Source organism: Lipophrys pholis (assembly GCF_963383615.2).
Source record: "Lipophrys pholis genome assembly, chromosome: 6".
In the NCBI taxonomy this organism is placed as follows: Eukaryota; Metazoa; Chordata; class Actinopteri; order Blenniiformes; family Blenniidae; genus Lipophrys; species Lipophrys pholis.
The window spans coordinates 23,614,126-23,630,237 of record NC_137629.1 but is presented as its reverse complement, the minus strand read 5'-3'; the positions used below and the strand labels follow the sequence as shown (position 1 = coordinate 23,630,237).

Genomic DNA, 16,112 nt, shown 5'->3' with positions numbered 1-16,112 from the left:
GACCTTGTCAAATGGTGATTGAATGTAAGGAACATCTGCAGGATCGAGCTTCTCACATCTGCTGTTTTTTTTCCTTTGTTGACTTTCATAAAGACATTTCTGTTGTATATAACCTTGGTTGGATGTTGGATGAGGCTTTTCACAGATTTCTGCCATTTCATACACTATGTGAAGTCACTGAGTGGTACACTGAGCAAACATTAAGCACAGCCACGTTGCAGATATGCGGGAACACTCGGAGAAATTTCAGGTCGCGTCAAAAAAATTCCAGCAAAGGTGGTAAACTAACAAACACTGAGAATTCTTCACCTGGATTTATATATATTTTTTTTTAAATCCTGAGGGGGGGGGGGGGAAGCCTTATTTGCTTTTCCTTGACTTCCCTAGATCTACACAAAAAAAAAGAGGCTGCGTTGTCATGGCAACACTGAGTAAAAATAACACAAGCTTATTTTCCACGAGCTGAAAATAAAATGGAACAGGATCAGTTTGGACAAACAAGATCAAAATGGTTGCTAATTCACAGACACAAGAAACAGCGTTTCTCCTAGAGGATGCACGGTCAATGCCAAGCCTGATGTGTCTCCTCACCGCCACCACCACACACACACACACACACACACACACACACACACACACACACACGCACGCACACACACACACACCCAACCCCCCCTCCAGCCCCCGGTCACCGGCCCCAATTATCTGACGGCCGGATCCCCTCACTCACATAAAGAAACCAGTGCTTGTCGGGATAATGATCTTAATAAAGGGAACGCTCACGCCCCACTAATTCCTCCATCCCAAAAGTCACCACAGCTGGTTTGTTTAAATCTTTTAATTCACAGCCAGCTAATTAACATTCAGAGGAGAGTATTATAGTACAGGCAGCGCCTCTTAACAACCACCAACCTCAGGTATTCTACATGTAATTACCAAGCGGGAAGGAGAAACGAAGAGGAGTGAAAATATTCATTTACGTCCTTCCTCGTTCCTGCCTCGCAGTGCACACTGTGGCCGTACACAACATATGGATCGCATGCTGAAGACATTATTATGCAGCACTGATGCATCGCTGAGACAACAGACTCGACTTGTATTTAATCAGCTGCACTGGCTGTGTGCAGAACACTTTTAAATGCACCGTAACCGAGGTTCGGTTCCTGGATCTGTGATTTCAGCGAAAACAAACAGCATTATGCAAATGGGAGTTCAGCTGCTAAGTGAGGGAGATGAGTGATGGAGCGAGATGTCGGCAACAGACAGGCAGGCAGACAGACAGACACAGATAAACAGCGGAGTGGGGGGGGGGGGGTCTCTGCCATGGGATCATATCTGTGCCATATTTTGCACTAACCCTAGTGACTCAGCACAGCCCACCCAGCGTGGATGTGTGGTCACACCTCGGACTCGGAGGACACTTCCCTCTCAAAATAGCACATTTGTAATGTCATGCAGGCGAGGCTGCTTCCACAGCGCTGACTGACCTGCACAATCTTATTGCCCGACAACATGGCTGACCTTTGAGCCTCAACGGGCCAACAAGGTGGATCACACAGAATTACATACAGACACACACACACACACACACACACAAATATAAACTCCAGCATGGCACGTCCACATGTGAACCGCCTGCACGAGCATTCGAGAGAGAAAACTACAAATCCCATTGCATAGTCAAACAGCACTTTAACAACCGTCATGCCCTTCATGTGAGCAGAGAACAAAAATGCCACAATGGCTTCAGTCAGCCTCGACCAAAATGCAGAGTTCATTCTCCACCAGAGGCATTTTTATCTTTAATTAGAGGAGCGAGCAGCTGTCTACAGCCCCGTCCTGCACACCACAGTGATGGCAGGCCGGCACACAAACACTGAGCGAGAATCCACTCACATTTCTTCCACTTCACACAGCAGCTTCCTCCATTTTCCTCCAGGTTCACACACTGTGTTCATCGGGCATAACTGGGACGTACTTGATTGGTTTTATCGTACAGAAAAGAAACAATTTGGAAGAGAATGAGCTTCAGAAGAAGAGTTTTGTCCTGACTAGGATCTGGTCATATCAAAGCCAGTGCTAACTAGAATTTTCTCAACTTATTCTACACCTTTACAAGGATCTCCACATTTCCTGGATAGGTCTATTCATACATATGAGCCTTTAAATATGGGACTTTAAAATCTGTCTTTTTCACCTCATCATTTATTACGCAAGCGATCACGCATGGTAATTTCTACTGTCTTTTTTTTACTTTCTTCAAAACAAACTATATCTGCATTTAATGCAGGAAAATTACAAACCAAAGATCTACACAACACTCAAGTTTCAGCCTTTATCCAAATGGGAACAGTTATTCTTTGGAGTGCAGATTTTTTACATCTCATCAGCTTTCAACTTTACAAACGCATACAATGGTTCTTATTTAATTTTGGAAACTTGCAATAGTAGCTGGTTTTACAGAGTAGTTCGATTTTTATACGTAGATCATCATTTTCAACATAATACGTCAACAAAGTCGCCATCGTGTTGAGATCAACACCTCATAAAGAAACACAAAGTAACACCACTATTTTGGCAGAAGCAAGCAAGTAACTCATTCCAATTATGAAACTAATAAGGTTTAGTTAATATTTCATCCGGTTGACACTTTACGTGTGGTTGTAGTTGCGGAGCTGCTGTCTTTGCAGCCTCCAAATTCAATTAGGAAAGCTGTTTGTCGTTGTTTCATATTCATATTCAAGGGGCTTACATTGGGGGTCCTATAACTGAAGCTTGGATGTCACATAAAACTGATGGAAAATAGAGGCTGCCAGTGTTCAGTGTTCAGTTTCTGTTTGTGATTCCTTCTCTTTGTGAAGAGGGTGCACATGACATTGTTACTTTCCACCGTCAGCATGAATATCAGGTTAGACATTTGTCTTTGGCTTCAATGTTTAATTCAATTCCTGCTTCTTCAATGCAGCTAATAAGCTAGAACAACACTATATATTTAGAACAATCCTAAATACAGATCCTCAAGGTCAAAATAAGAAAATGAAGCATACAATAAGTCTGGTCTAAAGCTTTCTGTTTAATTTACTTTGAGATTTAAATTCCTTTCTTTTATCTTTCATTGTATTTTCTATTCAATAAATAGTTACGATAGAAGCTTAATCTCTGATTTACTGATTTCAGGCAACATGCACAGGAATGTCACTTAAGCTCAATATTGCTTTAAAATACCTGCACATGTCTTTCACAGGTTTCTGCAGTATCCACAGTGTTAACTTTTTTTGGACTATGTGAATAAAAAAGCATAAGAAGCACTGGGAATGTTTTCATTTGATGGGATGTTATTGCCACACAGATAATTTAGCTTTCTAGTATTTTTGATATTTAACAGGCCAATAAAGAACATACATATAAATGAAGACGTCAATAAAGAATGTTTTGTTTTGCTCTTTCCACATTCAAAGCCACAGTGAAGCTGTTTTGTGGGTGTTACACACTGCAGGTCTTCTGTGACAACACTGAGGTCTGCAGTAACTTCTCCTCAGCTTGTTCCATTAGAGGACGCAGTGAAACCGATCACGGTAACCTTCACCTCTCTCCCACCCTGCTCTCCGCTGCCTTCCACGGTTTATATCTCGCCTCTCCGTGTTGTTCTCCCTCTCGGCACTTTAATCTTAAAAGCAGCTGCCCCTGATGAGGAAGATCAAAGCAGCTCTGCACCAAGCACAGGTCACCGACTCCATCCTCGTGATCAGGCTGCACGGTGATATTATTGATCCCTCTTAGATCAATCTCGTCAACCGCTGTTATCCTGTATTGCGCCAAAGAGAGCTGGACATCGGTAACGGAGGAGGAGATTCTAACCTGTTATATAAGTTTTAAGGAGATTTTTCACAAGGTAACAGGAAAGTGCGACGACTGTGAGGGGGTTATTTGATTTTACATTTTCTTTTAACTTTCTTTGTCGAAATATGCCTGCCATGTCAGAGAGACGCCTTGTGCAAATCTGGCAGGGAGAGAGCTTTTCTGAGAAATGAGTGAGATGAATGCTCTCTCATAGCCACGGGGAGTTGCATGACGTCAGTGGCCATTCACTGTTTGTGCTCAGTTTTGTGTTTTGTTACAGACACACACACACACGGATGTATGAAGCAGTGTTTTTTTTCCAGATGAATGCTTGCATAGATGCCGAGATCTTAAGTAAGATAACCCTTTGGATTGAGGCAGAGGTGGATTACATGGCTACATGGCTGCTGAGCCCAGAGTCACAGTCAGAGAGAGAGAGAGAGAGAGAGAGAGAGAGAGGGAGAGGTGAAAGCCAGTGAGGGGTTTCTATTTCAAATCTCTCCGGACCCCCAAGGCACTTCCGTTCTCGCAGCATCCTCCACCAAAATAAATCATTTCCATCAAAGGAATCAAAGGAGAAGCTCAGACCATTCAGAGCTTCTCCTCACCCAAAGAAAACTCACATCAGTATTTCCCCCCAAAAAACTAAAAAAAACAAACCCACCACTCGGGACTTCTCAAAATGGCCTTCAGACACACAGGTTATTACACAACATGACAAATTCAAATCTGAAAGGCAAAATTAACCCAACATCAACTTTAAAAGCGACTCAGTTATTAATAGAAAACACACACCCTTCCACTGCTAGTGGGAAAAGTATGCTCTTATATAACATTGCTATTATGTTGATCCATGGAGAGGCTGTCTTTGGATATGTTTCTTTCTCATACTCTGAACTCGTTCACGGATGGAGCTTATTATTCTTGTGAATCCATTAAAAAAAAAAATCCACGAGGAAAGCCATCATATTCAAACGCAAGAAACGTGTGAAAGGCTTCCCAGCAGCACTGCATGAGACTGCTGTCAGGATCTTGAGGGCTGCAGTCGGTCGGTGCGCCTGTCACACGGATCGATAGGTGGTGCTCTTGCATGGGCTGCTGAACTTTTCCCCCTGTTCCCTCCAAGTCGTGCATTAAGTTCAAGTTTGCGCACCAGAGCCCAACACCACCACCCCCCACCCCCTCTTTTCTTTTTTTTTTTTTTTTTTGATTTTGGGTTATTTTGCTGTCTCTCACATTCCTATAAGAATGTTTTTCAAACGGTGATGATGTGATCGCTGACTGACACGGATGCTTCGAGAATGAAAAATGACGAAGAGATGCTTCTTTTGGAGGAGCGGGGATGTTTTGGGTTTTTTTTTTTTTTTTATCCATTTTGTTGGTAACTGCAAGGAAGGTTTGGAGGGGAAAGGGAGGGTGGTGCGTGTGTGTGAGCGTGCGTGCGTGTCAACAAAATTACACCACCGAGGCTTGACAACGTGAAGCAGTCGCACGCGCACACACACACACACACACACACACACGCGCACACACGCACACACACACAAAGAAGCAGCAGCCCTCCGTGCGCGCAGCCGGGGCTGTGCGTCCGAGTGCGCCAGTGAGTGTGTGTTTTGAATTCAAATGCAGCAACACACCAGAGCTGCAAATGCGGAGACTGAGACGAGGATGGCGATGATGTTTGAGGGGAACGGAAGCCTTCACATTTTTCTCTTTCTCCTTTTCTATCGATTCGAGTGAAATGCATTGACCATTTACTCTCTCGCATACGATCTCCCACACTGACCCGTGACAATAAGTAGCCCACTTCAGAGGTTTGGCCGCATCGGGCGCAATTGGCAGCATTAAGCGGGGCGATGATAAAAGGAGAAAGACAAAAAAATAAAAAAATAAAAAAATAAAAACATTCACCTACCATATTGACTTCAGAGACCATGTCTATGCTGGCTATGTCTATATTCATTCCCACGGCCACTGGCGCACCTGTGAAGGAAAAGCTGCGTTAAACACGGAAGATGTGAATTATTCTCTCATCATGAAGCCTGAATTTAACAAATTCGTGACGCCAACACAGATCCCTCTCCGATCTACAGGAGGCTTATGCATCACCAAGCCTCGCAAGAAATCTTCACGTTCGGACACCCAGATGAGCTTAAATGGTGTTAATTTCGTTTATTTGGCGGAGTAATCAAACATTGATGAGCGGTATCGATCACGTTAAGAAGCCTCTCATCAAATGAAATATGCGCATCATCTCCCCCCCAGCTTTTAATTGGAAAGGCCTGTTTGACTGTGAAGGGATGATTATGTAAATTAAAGCAGATTTTGCGATTCATTAAGCAGGTATTGCGCGTCAGGAGGGCGTGAAAACATGACATTCCCGTTTTTCGGTTTGCTTGTTACCTCCGAAATCTGGCCTCAACCGAATGTCGTATCCTTTCATCAGTCTGTCCACTGTTTCTTTTACCAGAGGCATATTGCTCGGATCTTTGATATCCTTGGCGCTGGGGAGAAAAAGGTGGTGCAACGCAAAACAGCTTATTAATATCACACCCTTGGCACGCTTTAACAGAAGGATACATGACATGCAAAAGACAGGAGGACGAGGAGGGGATGGAAATCATCCAGGCGACATTACCTTTGAGCCACGACAAAAGACATCAGTAAGGAAAAAGTCAAAATCCCAATGTGGTTTTTCCTGATCCTCCCCATCGCAACAGTTTTTGAGGCGGTTCGGGATGCGAGTGAGGAACGCGCACATCCAACTTACTCCAGACGGTGCAGAGGAGCCAATGAGGGGCGCATGCGTGCAACCAGCCCAAGATCAAAGAGTGGAGACTGATGATGGTGGATGAGCAGTTTCCATTGCAGAGAAAAATATTAAAGGGACAAGTGAATGTGCGTAATGAAGAAACAAGCAGCTATGCCAGGAGTGAAAAAACAACAACGCTGGCGATTTTATGTGTCCTTTTTTTTTTTTTTTTTTTTTTTGTAAACATATTTGATGTTGAATACATGGCCTATGTGTGTGTCTGTATTATGACAAGGTCAAACACCAGGTTGCACAGATGGGTTAAAATAGTCACATTAAGTTAAGTTCAAGTTTATTCCTGCCGTTTTATGACGTGTTGAGGGGCTACAAAGACAATAGCATCTCATCTCTTACAGCACATATATACACACAAAAATACAAAATGAATACCACAAACACTCAATCCTTTGTGTTTAATCCCACTCTTCCCTGCAATATTTATTAAGTACCTGCGGTACACCTGAAAATGCCAGTGGAACACCAGAGCGCCAGAGCCGAAAGGTGGGATGGAAAACACAATCCCACAATTCATTTTCTCAGGTTTGAGTGCATTTTTTTGAAGCTGCAAGGAGGGACGCGAGCCTCCTCTAAATTGTCTTTGATCTTCTTGTAGTGGGAGCAGTGCTTCTGTAGAGGGCAAGCTTCTGAAAGCGTTGGTTCACTGTTGCATCACCACCAGTTACAGCCATCATAGATTATATCATCCACATCTTTTTGATGTGTTTCCTGGTTTGTGTGTCCTTAGTGTGTGTCCGAGCGTCATCATGCGTGCTGCACACATGCGTGTGGCGTCTGTCTCGGCGCAGGACCTGTCAAGTTGTTTGTGTGTGTGTGTGTGTGTGTGTGTGTGTGTGTGTGTGTGTGTGTGTGTGTGTGTGTGTGTGTGTGTGTGTGTGTGTGTGTGTGTGTGTGTGTGTGTGTGTGTGTGTGTGTGTGTGGTGATTGAGGCCTGTGAAGGCCAGCTCTTCAGTTAGTGATCAGAACACAAGTGGGCAGTGGTCACAGCCTGTGAAATGAATAGATGTGCAGCAGGAGAATAAATGAGTTTCTGATTCATTTCCTCTGTCAGATGAGAGCAGAGTGAATGCTGAGAGCTTGTTCATGGAGAGAAAGGGGAGGAGGAGGGTGAGGTGATGCTGGATGGATGCTGAAGGTCTCTCCGGCTGCACGTGCCCTTTTTCCGGGTGCTCCTAGATTTGAATATCCATATCCCTGCAAAGAGCGGAATACGGCAGAGTGAGAGATGTGTGGGGAGCGTGCCGAAACCGTCTCTGTTTCCACATTCAGAGATGCTCTCTCTGCAGCATACCGCACAGCCAAAAAAGCTGCTACTGTGCTCCTCGCGCCCTCTGTGCCTTCTTGAAAAGTAGCAAGCAAAAGTCTTGGCGATAATATAAAGGGAATAGATGTGATGCAGCTATTCTCATGCTCCCCATCTTGTCTCTCTCATTATTCTGCAGAACGTTATAAACAAAACAACCATAAAAATTCTCTGACAGGAACATGAGAAGCATGATGAGCAGATTTGCACTCCCCAACGTTACATAACATTTCTCTCTCTCTCGCTCTCTCTCTCTCTCTCTCTGTCTCTCTCTCTCTCTCTCTCTGTCTATTTGCACTGTATCTCTCTTTTTCTTCTTGGACATGGAGCTTTGTGTTCTATAAGTGGCTCACTTATAAGCGGGAAAGTGAACAGTCACATTTTCATGTGGTTAATGTACAAAGTAAGCGGTGGCTTGTGTGATTGTCTCTTCCAGTGGAGCCCCACGGAGAAGCAGTGTTGTCATTAGACGGACTCGGGCTCTGCCACCCTCCAGGTAAACCTTATATAAAAGACGGCGAAGCTTACTTTATTTCCCAAATTAACTGAGCGCCCAACCCCTTTTTGTATTGTAACTCTATGATGATGATAAAAGCCACAGTGTTGGCGTCAATGCAGCAACAACGCCACCTAACATCATTCTCCTCTCTCTCTCTCTCTCTCTTTTTTTTTTTTTTTTTTCGCCTACAACTCCCGGGGCTGTTTCAGCATCAGAAATTATTGATGTCTTTACTGCCTAGATAAAAGTCTTTGACAAAAAACTGTGGGCTGTTATTGCTCCATTGAAGCTATCGTAAGAGCAGAGTGAGAAAGGAATGAGGCCTTTTGAGATACAGAGTATGTACAAATATGAATCCTGCATCTGGGTTTTTTTTTTTCTAATCCTCGTCTCATTATTGAACGAGAGAACACCCTTCTAGATTTCCACCGCTTTTTCTGAGGTGCGCTTCATATGAAATCTCTCTGGATCCGCTTGCTTGAGGCACATGACTGAAAAGGTCAAAAAATAAAACTGATCTAAGACAAAACCTTTTCAGGTTTAAGAGGGAAAATATATTATTGGCTCGGGTTTGTGTTTAGTTTTATTGCAGACATTTTGACAGTATCATCAAATGTGACAAATTTACCGAAGCAGTCCGTCTTTTGTTGACCCAGTGATCTATTTATCTTTGTTCTGCTGTGTTGTCAGGCTGCACGGTGGTTTACGTGTTACCGCTCATATGTGGACTCTCCACAGTTTGAGGCTAATTGGTGACTCTAAACTGCCCATGTGATCATTTAGCCAAGTTGCATTGATGGAAGTTCTGAGTTGACTCTTCTTGATTTTAAGGGTCCACAAGTCAAAACGGTTGAGCAACGCTTCGTGTCATCTCCAAATTCTGTTGTGATCGACTATTTACAAGGTTCGGCTGCTGATGTCTACGTTCTCATTTAATTTGATGATTGTACCAAAACAACCCAGCGAGCCCATTGTCTTTACAATTTGACTTTCCTCTCATCTCATCTGTGTGTTGCCCCCAAATAGGCCTCAGATTAATGATACAGGTGTTTTATGGACACGGAAAAACCCCTGTCTGTGGCATGATTTGTTATTTTCTACATCTGAAGCTGCAGGCGTCTGTACAACCGTAGTTCAGCTAAACAACTTACACATGAGTTTACCGGCCTCTTTCTTATTCTTTTAGAGTTGTTGGTGAATCAAATAATGTGCAATGCCACCATGTTTCCCTTAATTATCTGTGTTACATTCATAGGAATACCAGATTAGTGGAGGTAATTGGAACACGCTAGCTCAAAGTGCATACCTGGCTTTCTCCATAGTGTCTTTGGCCAGGTAGATGTACCAGTAGACCAAGTTGAAGAGGGCGAAGGACAGTGGGAAAAGGATTCGAGCATACTTGTCAATGGGACTGGTGCCGGCGAGCTGCGGGATTTGGGGAAATGCGGATCCCTGCTGAAGGAAAATGGGCAGCGGGGGAGTGTCGTCTGGTTCACTCCGAGACACCGAGTGATTTCTCTTCTTCAGGCCTTCCCGAGGGTTGCTGTCCGACTGCTGAGAGCAGGATTGGAGGCAAAGGGAAGATGTTGGGTTAGGATGGTCATTTAAGAACAGAGAAGTCCCTGTCCTGCAACTTCGTATCTGATTGTTTCAACAGGCCTGTGCCACATATGAAATGCTGGAAGCAACATCTGGTCCCACAGGAGCTCTCCCTCTCTCTCAATGGTGTGCCAACATCTCTATAGAGCGCAGCAGGTAGTTTGCTGGATGCCTATAGGATGGTTAGGAGATTATACAGGGAGGAGTGCTGGAGTTGTTCTCTGTTCTCACACTGAAGCTATTTTTAAAGCATCCAACCATGAGCTCAACACGTGAGACGGATCCCAGGAGGACGCTGCGGTGGCTTACTGTATTAGCATAAAGCATATAGCTCGAGATGAGAGAACTACAACAGCACACATTACTATTTAATGTGCGCTATGCTCTGAATGAAGAGAACGAGGGAGGCGGAGGGACTACTTGGAAATGCATGGAAAAACCCCTGTCTGTGGCATGATTTGTTATTTTCTACATCTGAAGCTGCAGGCGTCTGTTCAGCCTTAACATCACTGCATCAAACTGCCTGCAACACTTTGGAAGGCTCTGCGGCTGCATTCATCGATATCAGACCAATAGCATCTGAAGAGTGAGATGACTGATGCTGTCGAGCGGGTGCTTTTTATTCAGAAATTCAAGCATATCCTATTACTTCACACTAAACACCGAGTTTAAGTTGTGTGTGGTTCAAAGGTCGGTTTATATTCAAGATTGCTGCATCGGGTTTTTGGGTTTTTTTTAGCCACTGACTTCAGGAACATCCTACATCTGTGGACAGTCAGTGCTCAAGCATTTTTAGCAGCAAACACTGGGTGTAAATCAGCAAAATGAACAGTAAGATTACTTAAGTTGCTCTGGATGCTTGAGTTGGAGAAAACCCACCCGCACACGGGGAGAACATGCAAAGGTCACAGACAAAGGCCCCCGATCCCATTCTGGACTAAAAGCTGACTTACTAAGACTTCTAACCACTACAACACCGTGGAGCATCACCTCAACAACTACAGTGATCAAAATATTCAACTAAAATTCATAAAGCACAAAACCGTAAAAAAAAACAAAAAAAAAAACCCACATGTTCAATGTAAAACAACTTGCTTTATCATATATTTAGAGTGAAATGATTGTGCAGTGTTTAGCATTACTGCCTCAAAACCGCTGGTAGATGGAGGCTTTCTATGATGAGATTGCTTGATAGGTCAGCGATCATAAATTGTCTGTCTTTATTCTTACATGTAAGACCTTTGACCCTACTTATTTCGATGAACTGGACATTGTAGTGACGTAGTTCCCTCTACATCAAAACACATCATTGTGAAGCACTTGTTTCCTGCAATGTCTTAATTGTGATTTAGAATATATAAGATCTATAAGATATATTCAGAATCATTTATTTGAATCTAGTGACTAAATTCAGTAAATCCAATATCATTAAACAAGCTAAACCAGAAAAAGTCTTATTCGCCACTGTTCAATGATTTCACACTGGTTATTGTTGAGATACTGAGCGCCCACAAAATAATCACGCTGGCGTTTGGACACAAATCTGTCAAGATTTCTTACTGAAACTGTGTCTTCATCGTCACTGCCAGTGGCCAACACCTCCAGCTTGTCCTGTCTGGCTTTCTGCTTATTCAGACCGTGGGCTTGCAAGGTGGCCAAGTAGTTCACCGCCGCGAATTCAACGAGAGCCGACGCCACGAAGGCAAAACACACCGCAATGAACCAGTCCATGGCGGTGGCGTAGGCTACTTTGGGTAGAGACTGCCGGGCGCTAATGCTCAGGGTGGTCATGGTCAGCACTGTGGTGATGCCTGAGGGAGAGCCAAGTGTTCATGATTCACACACGGAGATGAAGATATTATCAGACTGATTAATGCACATTAATGTGGCTGGGAAGAGGGAGCGTACCAGCAACTGTGCGAGCAGGAACGGACTCCTTGTTAATCCAAAATGAGACTTGTGACAGCACGACCACCATTATAAGAGGGATGTAGGTCTGGATGAGGTAGTAGCCCAGCTTCCTCTGGAGGTGGAAATGGACCACCTGCACAGAGTAGTGACCTGCAAGATAAACAGCATGTGTGAAGCAGCCCTGAGGGACAGAGCAGGGTAAACGCAGAACGGACGCCCTTGTGTGCCCTTGACATAGAGGAGCCGCTGATGGAAACACACAGATATATTGATGTATTTTGTACTCGAGTAGCCTGCTAACTGTGGGATGGCCAGTGAGAGTCAAGAGGAGAAAAGAGAGGAGGGAGGAGAGCGGGACAAAAAAAAAAAAAAAAAAAGGAGGAGGGAAGGAGGAGTGAGCACAGCAGACATTTGAAATTGGGATAAAATCAACATGGAGCGAGTGAGGCGGGGGCTGGAGGAGAGCATGCGGTGCCACAAAACGTAACATACACACACATACACACACACACCACACCACACGCACACACACACACACACACACACACACACACACACACACGCACACACACACACACACACACACACACGCACGCACACACACACACACACACACACACACACACACACACACACACACACACACACACACACACACACACACACACACACACATACTGATGTTCCCACTCTCGCTCTGTGTTTCCTAAATGCGCTTCATCTCCACGGTTTGGAGCCTGCCTCATCCTTTCCTCTCTATTCCAGGAATGTGTTGGGTTCACAGCAGGGAAGCACTTCTCTCTCTTCTGAAAGTGAAAATGTGCACGCACGCACGCACGCACACGCACGCAGACACACACACACACACACACACACACACACACACACACACACACACACACACACACACACACACACACACACACACATACACACACACACACACACACACACACACACACACACACACACACACACACACACACCGCGTGTCTGTGCAGCCACTGGGCTTTAAACAGTGTGGTTCTTTTTTAAGGCACACCGTACCTATTAGACCTGACCACTTAAGCGTCTTAGATGGCTGCACAGGGAAGTCTCCGCATTCATACCAGCCCAGTGAAGAGTCCGATCAAACTCGTTTGACCTCTTTCTATTTGTGGATTCATCAGCTAATGAGGATTTTTTTTTTTAATTAAACTTCTAAGCGTGAACTTAACAGTGTTATGACATCCTAATAAAAAAAAATAAAAAAAAGGAGGGACGCTGCAGTTCACAGTCAACGTTACCTGTGTTTGCTTTGAAAATCTGACTGGACAAAGTCTGTCCCACAAGATCGTACTGCAGCAGACTCATCGACTCTTTGGGACAATCGACAGAAGCGATTGGCCCCTTCCTCCAGGTGAACATAATTTCACTGCTGGTGTATGCGTCTAAAATGGAAATGAATCGAGAATAACACTTAAAGGTTGATGACAGTTTTAAGTGTGCACATTAGTATTCTGTTTTTGAATAACTCTGCCATACTCACAGCTTCCAAACCTGAGAGGACAAGCGTGACCATCCATGGGGAAATCCATCAGCCTCATTGGACACTCTGCGCTGATCGTCAGTCTAACATCAAGAGAAATCACAGTCACAGAAATGCATTTCAATCACCGGCCCAAGAACAAAAAAAATGAACAAAAACAAAACAAAACAAAAAAAACAGCTGCCCACAAAAACAACACTTGTACTCTCTGAGGCAGGGTTGTAAAACATACGGTGTAAAACTGCACCAACAAAATGGGAACTGGGGGAACTTTGGAGTTGTTGGTATTCAAGGATTATTCTCATGTCAGTTTACTAGTTCAGACCAACCGAGATCAAATGTGGCTGTATGTGACCCTTTAAACTGAATTAAGCTTGACGGTCACCTCATAGTGTAGAGAACTGTCCCATTCTGCATAATCCTGAAGAGCTTGTTGGGTGTGGTCATGTTATGGGAAATTGACTTTTTGGAGTTCCTGAAGAAAGTGTCCGGTGTCCAGATCTTGTCCACCATACGGTTATTCAGCCGCAGGATTTCTGTGGGTCCCTCAAACTTCAGCCGCTCATCAACCCACATCTGACGGAAGAACATGTCCATGGTGTACTCCTGATGCAAGAACATGAGATCAGTAATATAACTGGGTGCAAAAACAAATGTTCTGTATAACACACAATCTCAAATGCTATCTCTAATTTTGAATCTCTGTCCGCTCCAAGCACTTCATTCCTGGGCTTGCATAACACTGGAGAGGCAGTTCAGCAGACACTTAAAGGTGGAGAGAGATGATGAGGCTATGATGGATGCCACTCATCCTAGATAATCATTAATCAATCTATTCAGCCATTCCCGCTGTCTGACATGTTGTCATATTGATTTAGAGGCCATCAATAATGGAGTTATAAGGCTGGTCAAACAGATTAAAGCTCATTAGATGGTCTCATGGCAGATTGCCCATAAGGCTGGTCACTGAAGCGCTAATATCGCCCACCGTCAGTTCCTATAGATCTCCTCTGAGGAGCGGTATCTTACCATCTCAACATCTGACACAGGTCCAAAGCTGGTGACGAAGATGTCTGTTTTCACCTCTGTAACGCCACCTGCAACAGTCGAACACACCTGTACCGTGCATGCTGCAGCCTCGAAATGGAGTCGTCCATTAGCATTGATTTGGAATGAGGATTCGATTTACCTCCAGAACCAGGTCGTAGTCTGTTGTCATAACCATCGAGGAGTCGATCTAAAATACGTGTAATGTTGTCCGAGAATATTTTTTCATTTCCCCACACGTTTGCGAGACTGCACAGGATGAAAAAAAAAAAGAAGCCTATAAACTCACTTTACTCAGATTCAAATTTAGGCGAAGAGAGAGGCCTACCTTATCCAGAGGATAAAAGTGACAAGATGTAATGAGTGGTTCGCCATCCCAGACAAAAAACATCAACTGTTTTGCCAACTTCTCCAGCTCCTGAAAAGCAGGGGAAGAGTCCTTTTTATGAGGCGTTGAAGTGACTGGTAGCAATGTGTGAGGATACAGGAAGCACTGAAGCAGGAGCAGTAATCTAATTAACAGATTAGCAAAGCCACTCCATTTTTAGACAAACTTCTTCACTGCTAAATTACCCTGAAACAGGCAACTTGCAAGACGCGATGCAACAATTTTAGAGAATTTTAGAGCCTTGAGTGGATAAACTTTAACGTTTTTATTCAGTCAAGTTATAATAAATCGTCAGTCTTATCTGTTTACAGTATGTGGGTCATGTGATTTGTGCCAGGCTCCATGTTGTTCATTTAGCTTGATCGGGTCTCATCATGGTCGCAGAAGGGCATGCTGTAGTTGGTAATAACATCTTGTAAATAAAATATAAAAGGATATCTGTGTAAATGTAATGATGCGCTAATGAGAGAAAATCTTTATCAATGCTTCAGGTGTTGAGCAACCTTTTGAAATGACATGCATGTAGAGGCTTGGTCAGCATTTAAGATGAACAATTCAAATGTGTCTTTCAAACTTTAGTTCATATTGATTTAGCAAAACATCTATCATCATGTATAGGTTTAGGACTTACATTATGACACATATCACAACAGAAAAGAGAGACAAAATACATCTCTTCATGACTCCCTCATTTGAATTATGTGTGCCAGACAATAAAAGCATTTTAAACAAGTTTAAATCTGATTAAACAAATTCTAGTTATCAGCTTGTATCCATGAAGCTATTGCTTCATTAAATGTGAAGATACACTAAACATTAAACAGTGACCTGTGTGATTAAAAAAAAACATTACAGCAAAATTAAAAATGAACCACACTCCCAAAGAACATTTCCTTGGAAACGTATCTTGTGTAATTTTAGATAAAGAAAATTTTTGCATGTAAAACTTTATTTTTATGATGAAATTACTGGAATACGAATATCATGTTTTTTATTTGCTAGATGTGTTTGATTGTTGATAAAGGCATACATTTTAAAGTTAAATTAATGCATAATTTCAAATTATTATTGCTATTCTTAACCCTTGTTGCCTTGTACTCAGCTCTGCCACTCTACCTCAGATCATAAGACAGAAAGGAGGGGTGGCGCAATATCCACTTGTAGTTA

At 43.4% G+C, this 16,112-nt stretch overlaps 2 protein-coding genes across 2 annotated transcripts in view; both read right to left on the bottom strand.

Annotated features, from left to right (window-relative positions):
* The window catches only part of gabrb2a (gamma-aminobutyric acid type A receptor subunit beta2a), a gene marked incomplete at its 5' end in the record, with an annotated part of 33,578 nt that extends 27,026 nt beyond the window's left edge, over positions 1–6,552 (bottom strand). Inside the window, 3 exons of the mRNA XM_080465359.1 lie at positions 5,756–5,823; positions 6,244–6,344; positions 6,479–6,552. Coding sequence (XP_080321485.1) covers positions 5,756–5,823; positions 6,244–6,344; positions 6,479–6,552 — 243 coding nt within the window. The remainder of the gene's footprint in view (positions 1–5,755; positions 5,824–6,243; positions 6,345–6,478) is intronic.
* Positions 6,553–6,923: 371 nt separating this feature from the next.
* Positions 6,924–15,027, bottom strand: gabra6a (gamma-aminobutyric acid type A receptor subunit alpha6a). Its single transcript, XM_080466359.1, has 10 exons — positions 14,886–15,027; positions 14,700–14,806; positions 14,540–14,607; positions 13,896–14,116; positions 13,511–13,593; positions 13,269–13,412; positions 11,980–12,132; positions 11,632–11,882; positions 9,779–10,026; positions 6,924–7,864 (listed from the first exon to the last, which is right to left on the bottom strand). The coding sequence occupies exons 1-10, from the start codon at positions 14,930–14,932 to the stop codon at positions 7,843–7,845; spliced, it is 1,344 nt and encodes a 447-aa protein (XP_080322485.1). The 5' UTR covers positions 14,933–15,027; the 3' UTR covers positions 6,924–7,842.
* Positions 15,028–16,112: the final 1,085 nt, after the last annotated feature.

Coding starts and splice junctions, on each gene's coding strand:
- gabra6a (XM_080466359.1), bottom strand. CDS start 14,932: ATGGCGAACCACTCATTACATCTTGTCACTTTTATCCTCTGGATAAG. Junction 13,594..13,895: donor ACAGTTCTCTACACTATGAG/GTGACCGTCAAG, acceptor TCTTGATGTTAG/ACTGACGATCAGCGCAGAGT. Junction 10,027..11,631: donor ACGATGAAGACACAGTTTCA/GTAAGAAATCTT, acceptor TCCTGCTCTCAG/CAGTCGGACAGCAACCCTCG.